General features: G+C 25.0%; 1 protein-coding gene across 1 annotated transcript; it reads right to left on the bottom strand.

The window, feature by feature from the left end:
• Positions 1-2,068: 2,068 nt before the first annotated feature.
• LOC145829574 (EF-hand domain-containing family member B-like) lies at positions 2,069-10,376 on the bottom strand. Its single transcript, XM_082937414.1, has 11 exons — positions 10,255-10,376; positions 8,685-8,834; positions 7,749-7,929; positions 6,823-6,952; positions 6,097-6,201; positions 5,559-5,642; positions 4,798-5,020; positions 4,122-4,308; positions 3,482-3,635; positions 2,727-2,850; positions 2,069-2,409 (listed from the first exon to the last, which is right to left on the bottom strand). The coding sequence occupies exons 1-11, from the start codon at positions 10,366-10,368 to the stop codon at positions 2,248-2,250; spliced, it is 1,614 nt and encodes a 537-aa protein (XP_082793540.1). The 5' UTR covers positions 10,369-10,376; the 3' UTR covers positions 2,069-2,247.
• Between the last annotated feature and the right edge of the window lie 7,976 nt (positions 10,377-18,352).

Raw genomic sequence — 18,352 nt, 5'->3', positions numbered from 1 at the left:
GTGACAATATACTGTCAATGTTACTGATAAAGTCTGGGTGTTTTTGAAAGGAGTTTGTTGATGCTTCTGCATACATTGAAAGTTTCTTTTCAGAATTATCAAACTTTTTGCAGAACTTTGTTTTAAATTTCATAAAACTTTCATTTAGTGAGCTGATTTGGTGATCAAGAGACTTTTCTGTAGTTTGTTTCTTGTAAACCTCCTCATGAGTTTTTTGTGTATTCTCGATACTGATTTCAAGTTCCTTGATTTTAGTTTCATACTGACTTTTCAAGTTATGTATTTCTTTTTCCATTGATTGAAATTATGCATCATTTTTTCTTCCTAGTTGTAGCAAACTTTCCTTTGTTGCTTTACTAACTTTTCAGTTTTCAATGATACTTTTTATTTCCAATTCAGACATATTAATTTACTTAAATATAACCTTTCTTTCTTATTCAATCTTATTCAATATGTTTTTATTTTACTTTAAAATATATTTATTAAAGTTATTATTAATAAAAACAAGAAAATGAATATATTTTAACAAATAAATTAAAATAAAAAATAAAAAGTTACCGACCGAGGGTAGCAGTGAAAGTGAAATATAATAAACAAAAAAACTAAATTAATAAGAAAAAAAAAATTAAAATTCATAAAAAGTTCAAAAAAGAATAAAAACTTCAACCCGTGCAAAAGTGTCTTCGAGCAATTTGGTCCCCTAATGCAATTTTGTACGTTCGTGTAAATTTGACAGCTACCCCAGTGTTAGGGCTGTTATTATTCCTAGTAAATATAAATTACTTACAGAATAACACTAGTCTTAGTATCCTAATCTTTGCAGATGATACAATGCTATACAAAATAATCACAAAAAACACATACTTAAATGGTGGTTGAAGCTTTAATACAAAACTAAAAAGGTATCAGTTCGGCTTGAAGGAAACAAACTTAAATTAAATTTTAATAAAACCAGAAACATGATTGTACATCAATCAAAAATAGTTTTTGGAATAATATAGATCTTACTCTTAAAACAGGTAAAAGAGCTATAACAAACACAAATAGCTATAAATATTTAGGAATAACTATAGACAGAAATTAAAAATCGTCAAAACATATAAAAACTATGAAACAAAACTACAAAAAACATTTGGTGTATAATATAAAACGAGACACTTCTTAAAAGAGAAAGAATTATATTTGATTTTTGATTCTTTGGTTATGAGCAATGTTAGATATGGCTTGTTGTTCTAGGGACGAGCAACTAAAACATGTATAAATGGTTTTAATGTTCTCATAAATTACACTTAGATGCATACAAAATAAGAAATATGATGATCGTGTAAGAGAATAAAATACTCAGAAAAAGGTATGATATGTTGAAAGTAAGTACCTAAATGAACTATGTTTATTTATGTTTAAGTTTGACATTAATTTGTTACCAGCTAACTTTAATGATTACTCTAAAAGTGTAAAAAATGCCCAAAGTTATCATACAAAGTCTTCAGAAAAAAATGTTTTCCTACCTAGGTTCAACAGCAAAATAGGTCATAAATCGCTATTCTACCAAGCAAGTAAGTTATGGACTAAGCTATCATTATGTTTAGAAATTTATTTGCATCAAGGGTTTATTTTGTATGAGATTAAAAAAAAATAGAAAAATATATTTGAAAAAAAAAACTAAAAGATAAAACAAAGATACTGACTAAAGGTATGGGAACAAAGTCATTTTGAAAAGTCACATAGCTAAAAACTACAAAATAAAAACAACGTTCATAGTTTAAATTTATTAGCAAATTGACAAATTCTGAAGAATAATCAAAACTTGATGAGGAAGAACCTTTAAACGAAAAACGTAATCAGTTTACAGTGATAAGTAATGTAACAGTGAGGTTGTAAGAATAATAAGGAAATTAATCTTTTTAACTTAACGTAAATAAACAAACATAACAATTTTGTAAACAAAACTTATAGTAGATAATGTTAAAATCCTTTTAAGGCAAAAGTGAATATAAAATCCACTAGAATCAAGTATTTTAGATAATCATGATTAAATATCTATTATCATTTGCATACAAACAACTGAAAAACAAAACATTTTAAAAACTTAAAAAAGTATTCTCTTTAACAAAAATTAATATGCTTATATCTTTATAGTTTAACTTTTGAATTTATAAGTTTATAGTTTAAATGCTCAAAGTTGAAGTATATATTAAAAAACAAGTCATTATCACCACATTAAGAAATAAAAAATATTACAGTTAATCAAAAAGATCTGATGAATGCTGATTGGTTGTCGTCAAGCGCCCCTCTAAACGTTTCCACGGAAACCTGGTGGTTGCCACGGGGATCGTTGCCAAGCGCCCTCCTCCAAGCCTCCTGGAAACTTTCCTCCGACACTTGAATTCCCTTGAATATTTGCTTGATCTGTTTGAAGGTTACAAAGAAGAGTTTTAAGAAATATGTACTTGTAAAACAGTTTGTATGTGAATATTTGTAAAATAATAAGAAAATGGTTGTTTTATTTAATACTAAAGTTATGTAACTATATATATTCACTGAAATAAAGCGTAACATTATTTTAACTGCATACAAATTTCAATTAAGTTATTGAAAAATTAATAGGTATAAATATCTACAACTTACTAAAAATTACATTTTTTTTTAATTAAACTGAAAGTTTAAATAATTACAACCACTAACATATAAAAGAATAGTACTTAAATAAAATGACCAATTTTTACCTCATCTTGAGTTCTTGGCAAAAAGAAGTCTTTCTCAGTGAGTCCGTATGAAGAATACAGAGACGGACTCACCAATCCCAAACATGATGACTCGTCTCCGTAGTTTTTATTGTCACTGACCCGCCTGTTATGTAAAATAAGAATGAAAAAAAATTAAATAAAATTGAAGTTAATTTTGTAGAATGTACTTTGTATTGAGATAACTTTTTGTAGTAATATGTATAAACAAAACAGGAAGTGTAAATAAAATTATGTTTATAATATCTATTTTCCAAGTAACTTCTAAAAATTATAAAATACAAATTAAGCTTTAGTGATTATTTTGGATAAAATTTTTTAACAGATTTATTAAGATAGGATTGAAATATAAAAAAACCACGTTAAAAATATTTTGATAAAAATTCTTGAAATGTAAATAATATGCATTTTAAACTATAGCAATATGTTCCATTCTCTTGATGCATGTTTCATGACATTTACATACGAATTATTAGATTTTTGAATCTTTTCAGAACATAGTAAAATAATGTTTCACTCAGTGATTTTTTAAGATTAGTAGGATGGTCAATTACAAGTATACTTTTATTTAAAATAAATTATTTTTGAAAAATAAACCTGACACCTTTGCATAAGAGTGTCTTCCAGAATACTTTAGAACTTATTCTACCAATTTAACACAAGAGGATTTAAACGTTTTTAATATACTAAAGTAGTTTTAGTTTCTTAATTTCATGTTAAAAAACCCAACAATTTACTTTAATGTAGGTGCGGCAAGATCTGTTCTGATGGTTGGAACTCCGTAAATTCTGAAACTTTTCGTGTTCATGCTGTGCATAGCGCCCACTACCGACGATGACTTTTTGTGGCGAGTCACCGATTCGTCAACCTGCTTCACTAGAGTTGGTGCTTCTATGAAGTTTGATAATAAAATGTAAATATGATAGTCTGCATAAGAAATTTTTTAGATTTACTGTAAAATAACTACGACAGCTACAGTTAATGAACTGTACGCTAGAGATTAATTTTATAAATCAGTTAAACACAAACAAAATTTTAACATACTACCTTATTTTTTTAATCAGCAGCTAAACATATACAAAGTGTGTTTTAGTTGCTTAAGGTAGTCTTTTTGTATGATAGGTAAAATAGCTTCTTATACCAAACTAATTGTTTTCAAAAATTGAATTAAATGAAATTGATTGAAACACTTCGTTTTTTCTGTTTGTATTAAAATCATTAGTTTGCACTTTACAAAAAAATTTGAAATAAACTGTTTGTACTTAAGCTTTGATTATGTGATACTTCTCTATTTTAAATCAAAATATTTGTTGGTACTTCGAAATATCTTTTTATTTTCCTAACAAAACATTTAGTGTATTACGTAAAACACCAAACCTTTTTCGTTCTCATCGGGCATCTTGTCTTTCCAGTTTAAAAAGTTTGCGAACTTGACGTAGTCTATTGTGACGTCGTCATTCGCGCAGTACGACATCACTAATTGCAAAATGACGTCATCGACTGGTAGGTTGAGCTGCTGGCAAACTTCGCGCAACTCGTCAACGTCTATGACGTCATCACCGTTCTGTTGGTAATGTTTCAACTAGTAGATAAACAGTAGTAAATTTTGATAAAGTTTTGATACAAACAAGGTTTTCCCAAAATGTGCAATATTTTGGGTATCATGGGGCGTTAATAAGAAAAATGGCAAAAAATTAAGTGGGTATTTTTTCAAGAAAGGGGCGATACTTAATAAACTAAGGAGGTTATTTTCAAATTTCTACCAAGAAGGCGTTTATGAAAATGAGTTTAGAAACCTTACCTAACTCAGTTTTTTTTATACTAATCAAACAAATTTAACAAGTAAAGTAGAGCTCAAAGGCTTGCTTCAGTTTGTCGAAATTGTGGATGTAAATTATAATAAAAATCAAAAAAAAAAAAACTTAATAATTCTATCATAGAACTTACATGCTTTTTTTCTAATTTTTCAAATTGGTAACTGACAAAAAAAAACTAAGATACTATTTTTAATTAATATGTCGACAAACTATCAACAAAGTAAACAAGTCCTCACCCTATCATAAAACTTGAACGCTTGCTTCAACTTGTCGAAATTGTGGTAATTGCACTTCTTCAGATGCTGCCTGACCGCGTGCACCAGCGACCTCTGGTGGTCGCAACCCCTCAGGTACTTCCCCTCAACCCTGTTGTGCATCAGGTCACCGGCGCCATATTCGTCAGGTCGGTGCATCGCTCCGAAAACGTGGTCTGATGGCAGGTTTCGGAGGTGTTTGTTGCTGATTGGATAGAATATTATTTAGTGTAAATGATAATTAAATATGATGGAAATTCTTTAATTAATTATTATATTTAATATAAATTTTTTTTTAAGACTTTTGTGTATTTAAAAGTAAAAGTAAGATGTTTTTCAAGCAATTATACTTAAGAAAAGTTTTTGAAGTGTTATAGCTGTGGGAAAAAGTCAGTGAGTTTGTACGAAAAATATTAATAAATTTTTTTTCGGAATTTTTTTGTGTGTTTATCATTGCTTATGTTTTATGTAGTAATTTTAGTTAAATGAAATGAAAATTTGTCAGTAGTTAAAAAGAACAAAGCGGTATCTGGTATGTTTGTTGCTGTAAACAATTGTTGTAATTTAATTGAGTCTAAATGTAAATTAAAAACATCAAAGTTTGCTTTAAATAAGGCTTTCGATTTGTTTGTTGTTGTAGTAAAAAAACATTCTGTAATACTTAGTTTAGGTATAAAGTTAGAAATATTTAAAAAATTGTACTAGTTTCAAAAAAAACAACTGTTTTTTTTGCAGTTACTTACGGATCAAGTCCTTTTCCTAGTTTATGTTGAGTTCTTTCTCGAAATTTTTCCAAAATTTCACACACTATTTTGGCGTCTTCGTTTCTATTTAAAAAATAATATGTTAGTTACTGCAAGTTAATCAAATAATCCACTATCTTGTTTATGTTTATCAAAAAAAACTATTTAAGAACTTTAACTATTTAAAAACTTAAATATTTCTATTAGTTTATTGTAGTTCTTATCAAAGTTCTTGTTATGTTTGGTTTTTGTTTGACCATAAATTAAGACTTTAATGTAACAGGACAATTCAAATAAAATATGTTTAAAAATAGTTTTTATTTACTACATAACTAGGTGGTTTAAAATAGTTTTTATTGCATTTAAATGGAAGTTATAAAAATAAAGTTAGGTGGTTTATAACTTTTAACAAAATTTTATAACTTGATTACTAGCAGCACAATAGACTAAGAAGACTAGTATGGAAAATTAAAAAAAGGAACAAAAACATATGACAAATTACTGTATAAGAAAAACGAACAAATATAAAACAACTAACTCATTTAATATCCATTTCAAAGACTTCATAGTCAGTATTCCATCATTACTATGTGGAGTTTCTAAACCGAATGTTGTATCTATTGGTACTTTTGACCAGTCATACCTAATAAATATATTTAGTTATAATTTAAACTTTGAAAGAAACAGAATTTTGTAACGAAAGTCATACTCATTTTGTTAAACTACTGTTTTGAAAAAAGTTAACTATTCATAAGATGGGGAATAAACGATTGACTTTAACTTTTTACAATGGGATTAATATAAAAGAATGTGTAGAAACTGAAATAACTGCCAAACCTAGGGTACTTTTCACCAATCATGCTTTAACATACACTATGTGTATTATTAACATGTACTTGAAGTTATAAACTAAGATTTACATTTATAGATCTGTATAGGTTCATATATCTTATATATTAAAATATTAAAAACTTATTTATAAAAGGTTTGTTCTAAAATTTTTAGGTTATTTCCTGGTACTGTCAGTACTTTACGTTTTATACAAGAAAAAAAAATCAAAAACACTGTTTAAATTTCATAAAATTTAACTGTGGAAATATTAAAAATTGACAGCATATTAAATTTAATGTATTCGTAAAGATTTTTAAATACTGAAATAACTGAAAGTTAAAGAAAAATGTTCAAAAATAATCTAAGCTTTATATTAAACTATTAAAAAATTTGATCAATACTTTTCTACATAACATAACTAATGAGAATAAACTTTCTATCAGGATGCTCTCCCACGTAATAATCATGATGTGTTATGACGTAATTGTCGTGTGCTTTCTCTTCTTCCTCGCTAATTTGTTTCTGAGTTTTGTCAGGATTCACACATTCCGCTACCGTTCCGTCTGAAATTTTGGTTGGTTGGAATTATTGAGTTTTAAAAACAGAATATCTTCAATTCCCATAACACTTAATGCGAAAGTTGTTTACCGACCAATATTAAAGATTAGGGGTAACAGTGATAGTTAAAAATTTATTTATAGTAAAAATGAATAATAGAGTATAACTTTGGGTGGGAATTATGCGCAGGAGGGAGTTGTTCGCGGGTTGAAGTTGTGTACCGGATAAGAAGACTTTTTACTAGCTTCATTGGCTTTAATACGGTACTATATTGAATAGATTAAACAAAGTCAACAACAGTTTAATTTTGTAAATTGAAAATTTGATTAATATTTTAATTTAATAAACAATGTATAAGTAATAAGTTCATACTAAAAGTTGCTTACAATTTAAGAAAAATCAAACAAACAAAACTTATCTTAATCGCTGAGTTATATAAATTAAAAAAAGTTTTACATTTTTTGTAGCAGTGATAAAAAACAAACTAAAAAACAAATATACCTAAAAGTTTAATACATATTTGTAGCTATTAGCATAATAAAAAACATTTATGTTTATTCTTTTAAAAATTTATTTTGCAAACTAATACAAAATCTTAAAACCAAAACATATAATAAAAAACATTCATATTAGAAACTACACTCGTAACCTTCATTCAAAAGATGTGGGAGTAAAAATGAATAGCATATTTATAAATTTTACAAAATTGACATTTAAATAACGATTAAAATATGTGATGAGTTAAGTCATAAAAATGTATTTTATATAAATTTAAACTAAAACTTATCGCAAAAAACAAACCATATTCAGTGGTTATGCCAAACACATTTGTTTTATCGAAATCATCAGGTACGTGTCTCAGCAGGTCTTTCCTCGATCTTCCGAGCGGTCCGTCCTTCCTGCTCTGATAAATCGACTCCTTGTGGTCCTCGAGTTTTTTGTTGAACCCTGATTGTGTTGGCGGTCGAATCAAATCGCTCAACTGTAAGTGTAAAAGTAGATAACTGAAAAAAAAATGTTTTAACAAATTTGATAAAGTAATTATAGTTTTTGATGAAAAAAAAATTGGTATAAAACATTTGTTGAATTTTGCTGAACCTTTTTATGTAACAGCAAAAGTTTCATGCTTTTAAAGATATTCACATACTGTCAAAAAAATTGTATTAACTAGCATTTTAAATTTATAGTTTTAAAACTAAATAAAACTTTAATATTATGTTTTAAAGTATGTTTTGAAATAAAAATCCTAAAAAATATTGCTAAAAAAACATGCACTTTAGAGGTAAAACTTTTTTGTGTTATAAAAAAAATGCTTACAAAATATATTTTCTATAAAACTTAAGCAAGAAAAAAGATTAAAACCTTATTTTAAAATACAAACAAATGTCACAAATAAATGTAAATTTATTATACTTGATCAGTAGAAGTAATCTCTTTAAAAAATCAAAATAAAACTTACAGTTTTTGAAACTGGTTTCTATCAGTGTCAAAAATTTATGAAGCATTTTTGTGATAGTTAGATATTTTAAACACCTTTTAAAAACACCTAACTTTGTTTTTGAATTAAAATGTTTTTGATTATTGTTGAGTTAAAACATTGCGCATGTGTAAACATGATGAAATCAGACGTGTAACAATGCAGCTATTCTAATGCATTGACAACTAATTTGAAACTAATTTATTAATTACAATAAGTGATACACAATGTTTTGTTTAAAAGCAAAAATTTGTGCAAACCTTCACTGAACCCTTGGAAGAGACACCGTGATAGAGTTTGGAATAGTTGTCCGCATCTCCATACTTTCCATAATGCACACTCTGCTGCCCCACCTTCGGTCTCTCTGCGTTCGTGTTGAGAAATTTCTGTATCACCTCTGGTGCTTCATCCTTTAATTCAATGTAATTGTAATGTAAACAAAAATATGCAAGTATATGTGAGAAAAATAAATGATTTTTCTAATATGTTTTTTATCAACCTTAAACTGAATATAATGTTACCAAGAGTGCTTCATCCTTTAGTTGGATATTTTATTTAATGACAAGAAAATAAAGTATTAATGGTAAAGTTAATCAAAAATTTAAACTTATTCTCATTCGATAACATGACAATTCAAACTCGGACAACTCAAATTCCGACAATTCAAACTTTGAATTTAAAAGACTATTTCTCAAAAAGTAATATAAATTTTTAAAAAATAAAAAATATAAACGTAGATCTTATTAAAATCTACAAGCCACTATTTCTTTTTATTTACTTTGCATAAAAAAAATTGGCTTGTAGATATTTATAGGAACTACATATGTATTTTTTTTTGACAAATGTATATTACTTTTTTAATTGTGGCCCTTTCGATTTTTTCCTAAGAATTTGAACTGTCGGAGTTTGAATTTTCCGAATTTGAATAGTCGTGCACCCTTCTCATTCGCACTCAAACTAAATGAGTCATATATTTCAGGAGGGGTCGGTCAAATATGCACGAAGACACATTTGCACAAAGGGTAAAACATCCACCAAGGGTTGTTTTTTCATGAAGGGTCACTCTGCACCATAACACTTTTGCAAGAAGGGTCACTTTTGCACAAAGGTAAAAAGGTATAAAAATATATAACAACTACTATTTATAAAATGATATTACCAAAAAAATACACTGACCAAGGGTAACAGTAAAAAAAAAATAAAAGAAGAAGAAAAAAAACCTATTAAGGGTAAGGGTTAGGGATAGCAAAGATAGTAAAAAAAGAATCTTAACTAGAAATTTATAAAAATAAATAATAAATATTAAATTTTTAACTCATGCAAAAATGACTCCTCGTGAAAAAGTGTCCCTTTGTTCATATTTGACACTTACCAACTTCAGGAATAGAGTTTAAAAAAAAATTAAACAGATTGAAATAATAAACACCTTGAGTAACTTAATTGTGTCAAATTTTGTTTTTAGCAGTGTTTAAGTTCACAAGTAATAAATAACTATAGATTTAGAAAAAAATTGAAATACTTAACTCACTAGTCTATTTTACTTAAAAATGTTTTTAGAGTTTTGTTTAATGATTAAATATGATATGAATTAAAAAAAAATACTCTTGTTTTATAGTTTTAGAAAAAATAAACAATATATATTTATATCAGTAAAAAATACTTCTAATGTGTCAATAAAAAGAGTTATAACTTTCAGTTACGATCTTAATTTAATTTTTTTTTCTGTTTTATTAAAGGTAAAATAACAACTATTGTAAGCTAAAGAACTGCGTGTTAAAGTGTTATGTCCAACAAATGTTTCAAAGTATGAATACTTAAAACTGAACTCACGTTTAATGGGTGGCTTCTGATGATTTCAGCAGCGCTGCCACCTTGATCAAACAGTTTTCCTGCAGCTTTCTGATCAGGAGTGGTATCTCTGAACTTTCCGCTGTTGCTTAGCATTATTACAACATACCTGGGAAAAATTATACTTTTGCTGTTAACATGTTTATGGTATAAATTTGGATAACGAAAACATTATTTTGTCAAGGGTTAAGAATAAAGGAAAAAAAATTGATTGATTTTGATAAACTTTAAATGCTTCCATTTAATTTATACTATTTTTGTGTGTTCTAAATCATATTAGTTTTGAAATCTTATGAGTAGAGAAAAGGAATTTTGTAGATAACTATTTTGTTTATTTCAGTTTTGAATTGTAGGCTTGTTAGAATTTAAATTATTGTGATAAAATTAATTTCCTAGTTTTTATATAGTAAAACATAGTTTATATTTATTTCATATACAATTAAAGTACTTCAAATGTGACTGCTAAACAAAGTCTGTGTTATGTTAGCAAAGTTTTAACGACCATACATTTTACTGCTGAGCAGTTTACTAAAAGAAACTATTAAATTGCTTTCTTTATTAATTTCTACAGATGTATGTTAACAAAATATGTTTGCCCAACAAATAAAATGATTTCATTAAAAGAGTTCAAAAACTTTACTTAAAAACTAGAAGTTTTGATTATTAGTACTTATAAAAGTTTTCATCATTTTAGTACAACTTTAGTTCTTAAAAGAAACCTGAATATTTTAAAATTTACTGACAAATCAACTTTTAATTGTTCAAACTACAGAAATTAAAATGTCAAAGTATAAAACTGCAACTTGGTGAGTAAAACTAATTAAAATTTAATCACAAGTTTAAATAGTAGTTTAAGTTTAAATAAAATGATAAAAGTAATAAAACTTTTATTTTATAGTTAAAAATGAATTAATGTTAAAGTAAGATAGGGTTTGTTGTATTTTAAAATTGGAGAAACCAATTAATAAGAAACAAGTTTGACTCAACAAAATTTTAACTTATTTCAAGTTGTAAAAGGATCAATAGCTGAAGCTTATTTTATAAATTATGTTATACAAAAACTCTAAACTCCTCAAACAAACTACTTTCAATTAACAAAACAATTTGTAGGAACAATTTGTAAAATCCCAACTTAAATAAAAATGTTACAAAGTAAACACAAAATTAAAAAAAATTGCACTTCATTTTTCTAAATATAAAACAATTGCAGTGTTTATTTCATAAAACTGAAAAAAAAGTACTAAAAGATTAAAACATAAGTTTAAGAATTTACAACCTTATACTAGTTTAAAAATCTAAAACTAATTATACTTGATTCTGAATTTCTGGTAAATAATCTATATAATATAGTAGGCTTTTTTAAGATAACTTTTGAAATATAAAAAAATTGGATTCTACTTTGGTAAACGTTCTACACTTTTTATTATTACATTATTTTGTTGTTTGTTTACAAAAATTTCTTATAAATATTTTTTTTCTAAAATAAGAACTAAACTCTTAAAAAACTTATGATGTACTTAAAACAAACACATTCTAGTAATAACTCGTTCTATATTTTTGAATAAAAATAATAGTTTAAATATATAATAAAATTTTAAAAGGTATAAACAAGACCATTTATAAAACAGCTGATAGTATACTGGTTGCTAAGCAATGCTAAAATGGATTTATCTGAAACAAATGAACATTTTTTTCTCGAGGTATGCTAAGTTTAGAAAGTTTTTCTAACCTATACGCAATTAACAAGGTTACTTTGTTTTGATTTTTTGCGTAAGTTTTTTTTTTTTGAAATGTAAAAATAAGCAGTTAAGTTTTTGTAGGACATTAACAAAGTCATATGTAAATAACAGTGGCGTAGCGTAGTACTTTGGTCAGAAAATGCGCATTTTTTTTTCTCGAAAAATCTCCTAGCTTAAGACTGTTGTAATTAGCTATAAAAAAATTTTTCAAGTAACAGAATTGAAATAGTTTTATTAAATAAAAGAAATTCGAAGTAACTGATTTAAAATATACTTATACATTTAACAATTAAACGATTTATAAAAAATCATTAGATTTACTTATACTCGCAAAACATAAACTTACTAAATAGAAATTGTTTTCATTAATTACGGTAAACTTTATACTTAGAAAAATTAATATATTCAATAAAACAAAGTGTCTTTATAGTACGAAAAAAATATCAACCTCTTTAAAATACAATACAACAGTGATAATAGCATCTCATTGCATACTATACGTATATTACACAAAATTATCTCTGAGCAAAAGAGAGTGAAATTTTATAATTAGAACAGATTGCTTGCTTATTTAATGTATTAGGTTAGGTATTAATGTTAGAAATTTAAATCTAAATTATAACAAAGTTAAAGCAAGACGACTTATCTTATTGCATATTTTTAAATTTTGATTAAATACAAATCAAAAGATGTCAAAAGAGAAAAATATTAAATAAGAAATGTAAAACACAAGACATAGTAAAAAACTGTTTTGTGCAAAGTTTAAAGCGTAAGACTTTATGAAAGTAAAACTAAATATCTAAAGAACAAGAAAAAAGCATAAAAAACACTTTTTTAACGGATTAATAAAATACATTAACTATATATTTCAGAAAATACTCTATTGCAAGAAAACAAAACCAAAATTATTAATACATGTTTCAAAACGGAATTTTTTTATATAGAATAGCTAACTATCATTAAAGATCATAAAAAAAAAAGTCAATATATGTTTTTTATTAATAAGATAGAATTGTATTAAACTCAAAACAACACATATTTTTAGATATACAGATTTTAATACACTATCTTCATCTATATTTTTTTTTATAAGAAAAGTATAAAATCTTCAGTATTAAAATTGAAAGTTTTAAATTTTTTAAAACTAAATATAAAAAGCTTTTTTTCTGTCTTAAAATAAAAGTAATTATTTTATACCACTTGAACTGCACTCTTAAATAGTAGTAATATCTGGTGTTGGTCTGCTTTTTTTAATTTGAGCTTTTCAACTTCAGATAATTTTCCAATCTGACATTTTTTTAGATATCCAACGTCCATACAATATTACTTTTGGTACTTTGCATATTTTTTTAGTAACAATCTAAAAGTTAATCAAAACAAATTTTAACTTTTTTTTTTAAATATAATAAACAAGTTTTATAACATAAACAATTCAATTAAGTTTGCAGATTTCAGGTTTTGCTTTCCATTCTTTGAGTTAAAAAACTGCTTTGAGTTAGTTGAAAAATGTCCTGAGTCATCATGAACATTTCAAATTCCTTTAAAGATTTTATTTTATTTTTTTAAAATTTATTAAAGCTGAGCTCTTGAACAAAATTGGTTAGAAAAAAATGTAAAGTGCATTTAAATTAACTAAATATCATTCATAATCTATAAAAAAAATTACTGAATGCTTTTAAAGATATTTAAACTACTATGAGAGTTTTATAAAAAACAAAGCTGTCTTAAGTCAGCTTTAGTTAAAAGAAAATTAAAATATTCTGAGTTATCCTGAGCTGTACTGAGTCATACTAAAGTTTTCAAAAACTTCATAAAACCATGAGTTATCCTGAAAATGTGAAAAAAAAATTACTAAAAGTATCTGATACAAAAGCAAATCTTTTAAAAATAAATTTTTAAAAGTCATTTTTTTTCTAAATTTTTCTAAATTTACAAAATATATAATTTTTCAATTATCGTAAAATCAGTTTGTCTGAGATCTTTAGAAGATAGCTATTTCAAATTTGTTAAAAACAGTTTGTGAAAAAAACAGATTTGTAAGAATACCATTTTTTATTGTAATTTAAAATTAAAAAAGTTTAAAACTAATAAATTTTGTCGTTTAGATTAAAAGTTATTTCAAAAAGATATACAAATTGCTCAAAGTTTATTTCTTGAAGTTACTAAACAAATTTAAAAACGATCTGCTACAAAAATTGATGAACTTTTTAACTTTATGGTTGACAGAATAACAGTTGTTGATTTGTTTATTATCTAAGTAAAAAAGAAACTAGTTTTCTAAAATTTTTTAGTTTACTGAAATAATAAAACTTTTCGTAAAGTGAGGTTAACACTGAAATCACACTTTGAACAGTTTTTTTCATTTGCTTTATTTTTTTTTATTGTTTATCTTTTTTTTATTTTTTGTTATAAAAGTTATTTTATTAAACTATGTTATCAAAATTATTTGTCATTATTTTATTATTTTTGTGCAATTGGTTTTTTCTTTAATTATTATTACCATAGTTTTAGCTTGATGGATTGTTTACAAAATGTTAGCGCTTTTCCTTGTAGAAAAACAATCATAACTGTTTTACTACTGCGGTGCACTATTGTAGGTGTGCGCTTTCTTTATTAATATAGAATTTATGGAGTTTTTCATCAAAGCTTGTACACACTTATCTCCACGCACCGCAACCCGGCTATGCATATTTGATATTCAAAATTTTGTTTAATTTTTCTAATACTACATACACATAACTGAAAAAAAAAACTAAGTAAGGATAAGAAGTAATTAAACGATAAAAATAAAAAAATATGTTTCTTTCTTTTTTTAGGTGGCACGAATGCGCCAGCGTCCCTCCCACGCTACGCCCCTGGTATAGAAATTATAATAAAGTTATATCAACCAACATAAGTTAAGAAATAAATGTTAAGAACCTTAAGTATTTAAAGTAACTCTTATAAACTTAACTAAAAATGATGTAACTTTTGTAACTAAAGCTTAAAATTTTTAATTCATGTCAAATATAAATAAAATCATTAGCATCACAAAAGTGTTACTTTGATTCTACTGTACTACTAAATTAAATATACTTATATTAAATATAAATTCATTACCATTTATATTTTTATTACATAACTCTTTTAGAAAACAATATTGATAACTTAATTATATTTAAACTAATTTGATAACTTTCATTTAAAAAGCACTTATAAGGTTTTTAATACTTAAAGGCTGTAAAATTTTTATTTTAATAAGTATAATGACTTCTACGAAGCTTGGTTATGTAAAGCAAATAGTTGGAGATAGACTGTTTTTTGTTATTTATGTTTTAGTATGAAATAAAATTATTTTATTATAAGAACCTTAAGCAGACTTTAAAATAAATTAACCTCTATAAAACTATATTTATTTTGCAACAGTAAACTGTAAAAGATAAACTGAGGTATATTCAAGTTAGTTTTTGAAGTAAAAATGAACATAATGCACTTTAAAACCACATTTCTTAATCAAAGTTTAGCTCTTAACTACTTATCGTTTGATATAAAAAACTAAGTTTACAAATCAAATAAAGAAGTATATAGTAATTTCCAAACCTAAATAAAAATCTGTTAAATTTTTTGAAAATTTTGAAAGTATTCAGTTTAGTTCTATTAAATACACTACATTCATAACATTATAAAACTCATTATAAATAAAGTTATTTATATGAATTTTTAAACTTATTAAAATAAAGTTATTACAAAACTCATTATAAATAAAGTTATTTATATGAGCTTTTAAGCTAATTAATGAAAAAAGTAAAACCTCCTTCGTTACAAATTACAAAAGTACAGACCTTCCGTTCCGACCAAGTTTTTTGTACTTAACCATATTTACAAAAAATATAAATGCTAAGTTTTTACTTACAAAACTTAATAAATTCTTTTAAGTGTTGTTTTAAAATTTTGCTCAAACTTGTTGAAATTAGCTGTTGTTTTTAAATTGTAAGAAAGTTGACAACTAAACCAATAATGTTTAAGAAATATAAATATTTATTGAACTATCGCTTTATGAAAAAGAAATTTTTCTAGGATAAAAAACTAATAAATATTAGTAAAGGAAACTTACAAAAGTACCTTATTTATGACTAAAATGTTAAAAATAAAAATTACTTAAAAGATTAAAAACTTTATTGTTTGTTAATACATTCAAATTTGTGCTTTTACTACAACTTAAAAAAAAAAAGTATTTCAAACTCAAGCTAAAATTAGTTAATAAATTTTTTTTGAGTTAATTTTTTTAAAAAGTAGATCACAAAAAGTATAATTAAAGTAACAAATTAAGTTTTAATTTAGTTTTTCAAGCAAATTAATTTTTATATTTACTCAGACACCTTAATGCACATTGAATGAAGAAAAAAACACAATGAAAAATTTTTTAAACTTCAAAAACTTGAAACAGTACATACATATATATATAGATTAGAAATAATCCTATATATAGTAAGTAACAATGTAAGTTTTATTATTTTATTAAACCTAGTAAACATAATTCAGCTTAAAAATATTTAATACGGTAAGTTTTCAAATCATAAACTAGTGTATGTAAATTATTTCATCTATTAGAAGAAAAAATATTTTTTTACAAAAAATATTTTTTTACATAAATTAAATAACATTAGACTTATAAAATTAATTAAGTTTCATACTTTAGGAAACACTATTTATTAGTTTTATGGTATTAGTAAATATAAAAAAACAGGAACGGGTCTAAGATTCACGAAGACAGAATTGTGCGAGGTCACATTTTTGCAGGAGAGTAAAAAAATGCATAAAAAAAAAAGAAGATAATTTAATCCAAAACAAAAAAAGAAAAAAAATTACTGACGGAGGGTAAGGGTAAGTAACTGACCATAACAGTGATAGTAAAAAAAACAGTGCAAAATGTTTCTGTGCAATATGATTACTTTATCCCTTCGAGCAAAAGTGTCTTCGTGCTAAAATATCTTCGTGCAATTTTGTGCACTCGTGTAATTTAGTACAATCGTGCAAATTTGGCAGATACCCATAAAAACACCTAAGACTTTTTTGGTCTTTTAGATTGAGAGTTGATTATTTTGAGAGAACCAAAAGAAAAAAGATTTATATAGCTAAACTTACTTATTGATATCATATAATGAAAAAGTTGGCCACCTAATCAAACATTACTTTAAGTGCTCATAGAGATAACAACATTTATTTTTTTAGTAGAAAGATGTATTTAGTATTTGTTACATAGTTTTAGTTATATAAACAAAGTTTATATTGATAATAAAAAAATTATCATTAAGGATTAATTACAACTTGATAGAAAATGTGATTTTTTTAGCATAAGAGTTATAGGGTGTTTGTTATAAGGAAAATGTAAAATTTTTAGCTAATTACATTTGGTATGTTATTTATTGTGAAAAATATACAAAAAAGTTTAAAATGTCGGATTTTTAAAACAACCTACTTGATTTTTTTTACATAAGAATAAAAAAAATAAAAATAAAAATTTTTATTTACTTTTTCCATAATTTTATACAGAAGTTTAAAGTTCTTCTTTTTCAATATTTCATTTGGTAGTATTTTAAACTTTAAAACTAACAATTTATTTTCTTTAATGTAGATTTTTAACAAACTTTAAATTAAAGATAAAAGTTTTATATATATATTTTTTAATGCTATGCTACTATTGAAAAAAATCATATTACATTTGTAGTGTTAGTTATTTTTATTAATGCAAAACAATACTTAACATGGCCAGCAAACAGTAACCAAAACTAGTTAAAAAGAGATTTTTCAGCTCTGTTTTTTAAACTGTAGTTTGTTTTGTTTGTTTTTATAAATCTTGCCAGTAGTAAAGTTACCATAGTTAATAGTTTTTTTCCACTTAATGTAAATTAAGTTTTCTTAGCTATATTTTTTATAAGATTTTGATATTTCAAAAGGCTTTTATTTATATATACTGATAAGCTTTTTGGGCTGAACACTATTTATAAAAAAAAAAAGTAAAAATTTAAAATCAATGCTCACTTACCTTTAATGAAATTAAGATATGTTCATGTATCATTTTGATCAGTGAGAAAAAACAACAAAAACTCAATCCCACTGTATAAAACTGTAATGTGAAACCAATTTTGATTATTTTGTTTGTTTTAAAACAAAGAATACTGTTAAAATTATTTATAGAAATGTTATTCAGATTTTTACTGAAGTAATCACTATTTTTTTGTCATAACTTATGATAAGGTATTTTTCTCATGAGCTTTGTGAAATTTTTTATAAACAATAAAAATATTTAAAAATAAATTAAAAAATATAATTAAAGTAGCATAGTATTTTATAAGATCTCA

The sequence above is a fragment of the Thalia democratica genome, chromosome 2 (genome assembly GCF_965202585.1).
Source record: "Thalia democratica chromosome 2, ktThaDemo2.hap1.1, whole genome shotgun sequence".
Lineage (NCBI taxonomy): Eukaryota > Metazoa > Chordata > Thaliacea > Salpida > Salpidae > Thalia > Thalia democratica.
The sequence above is the reverse complement of the archived record's forward strand: the minus strand, read 5'-3'. Positions and strand labels throughout refer to the sequence as shown.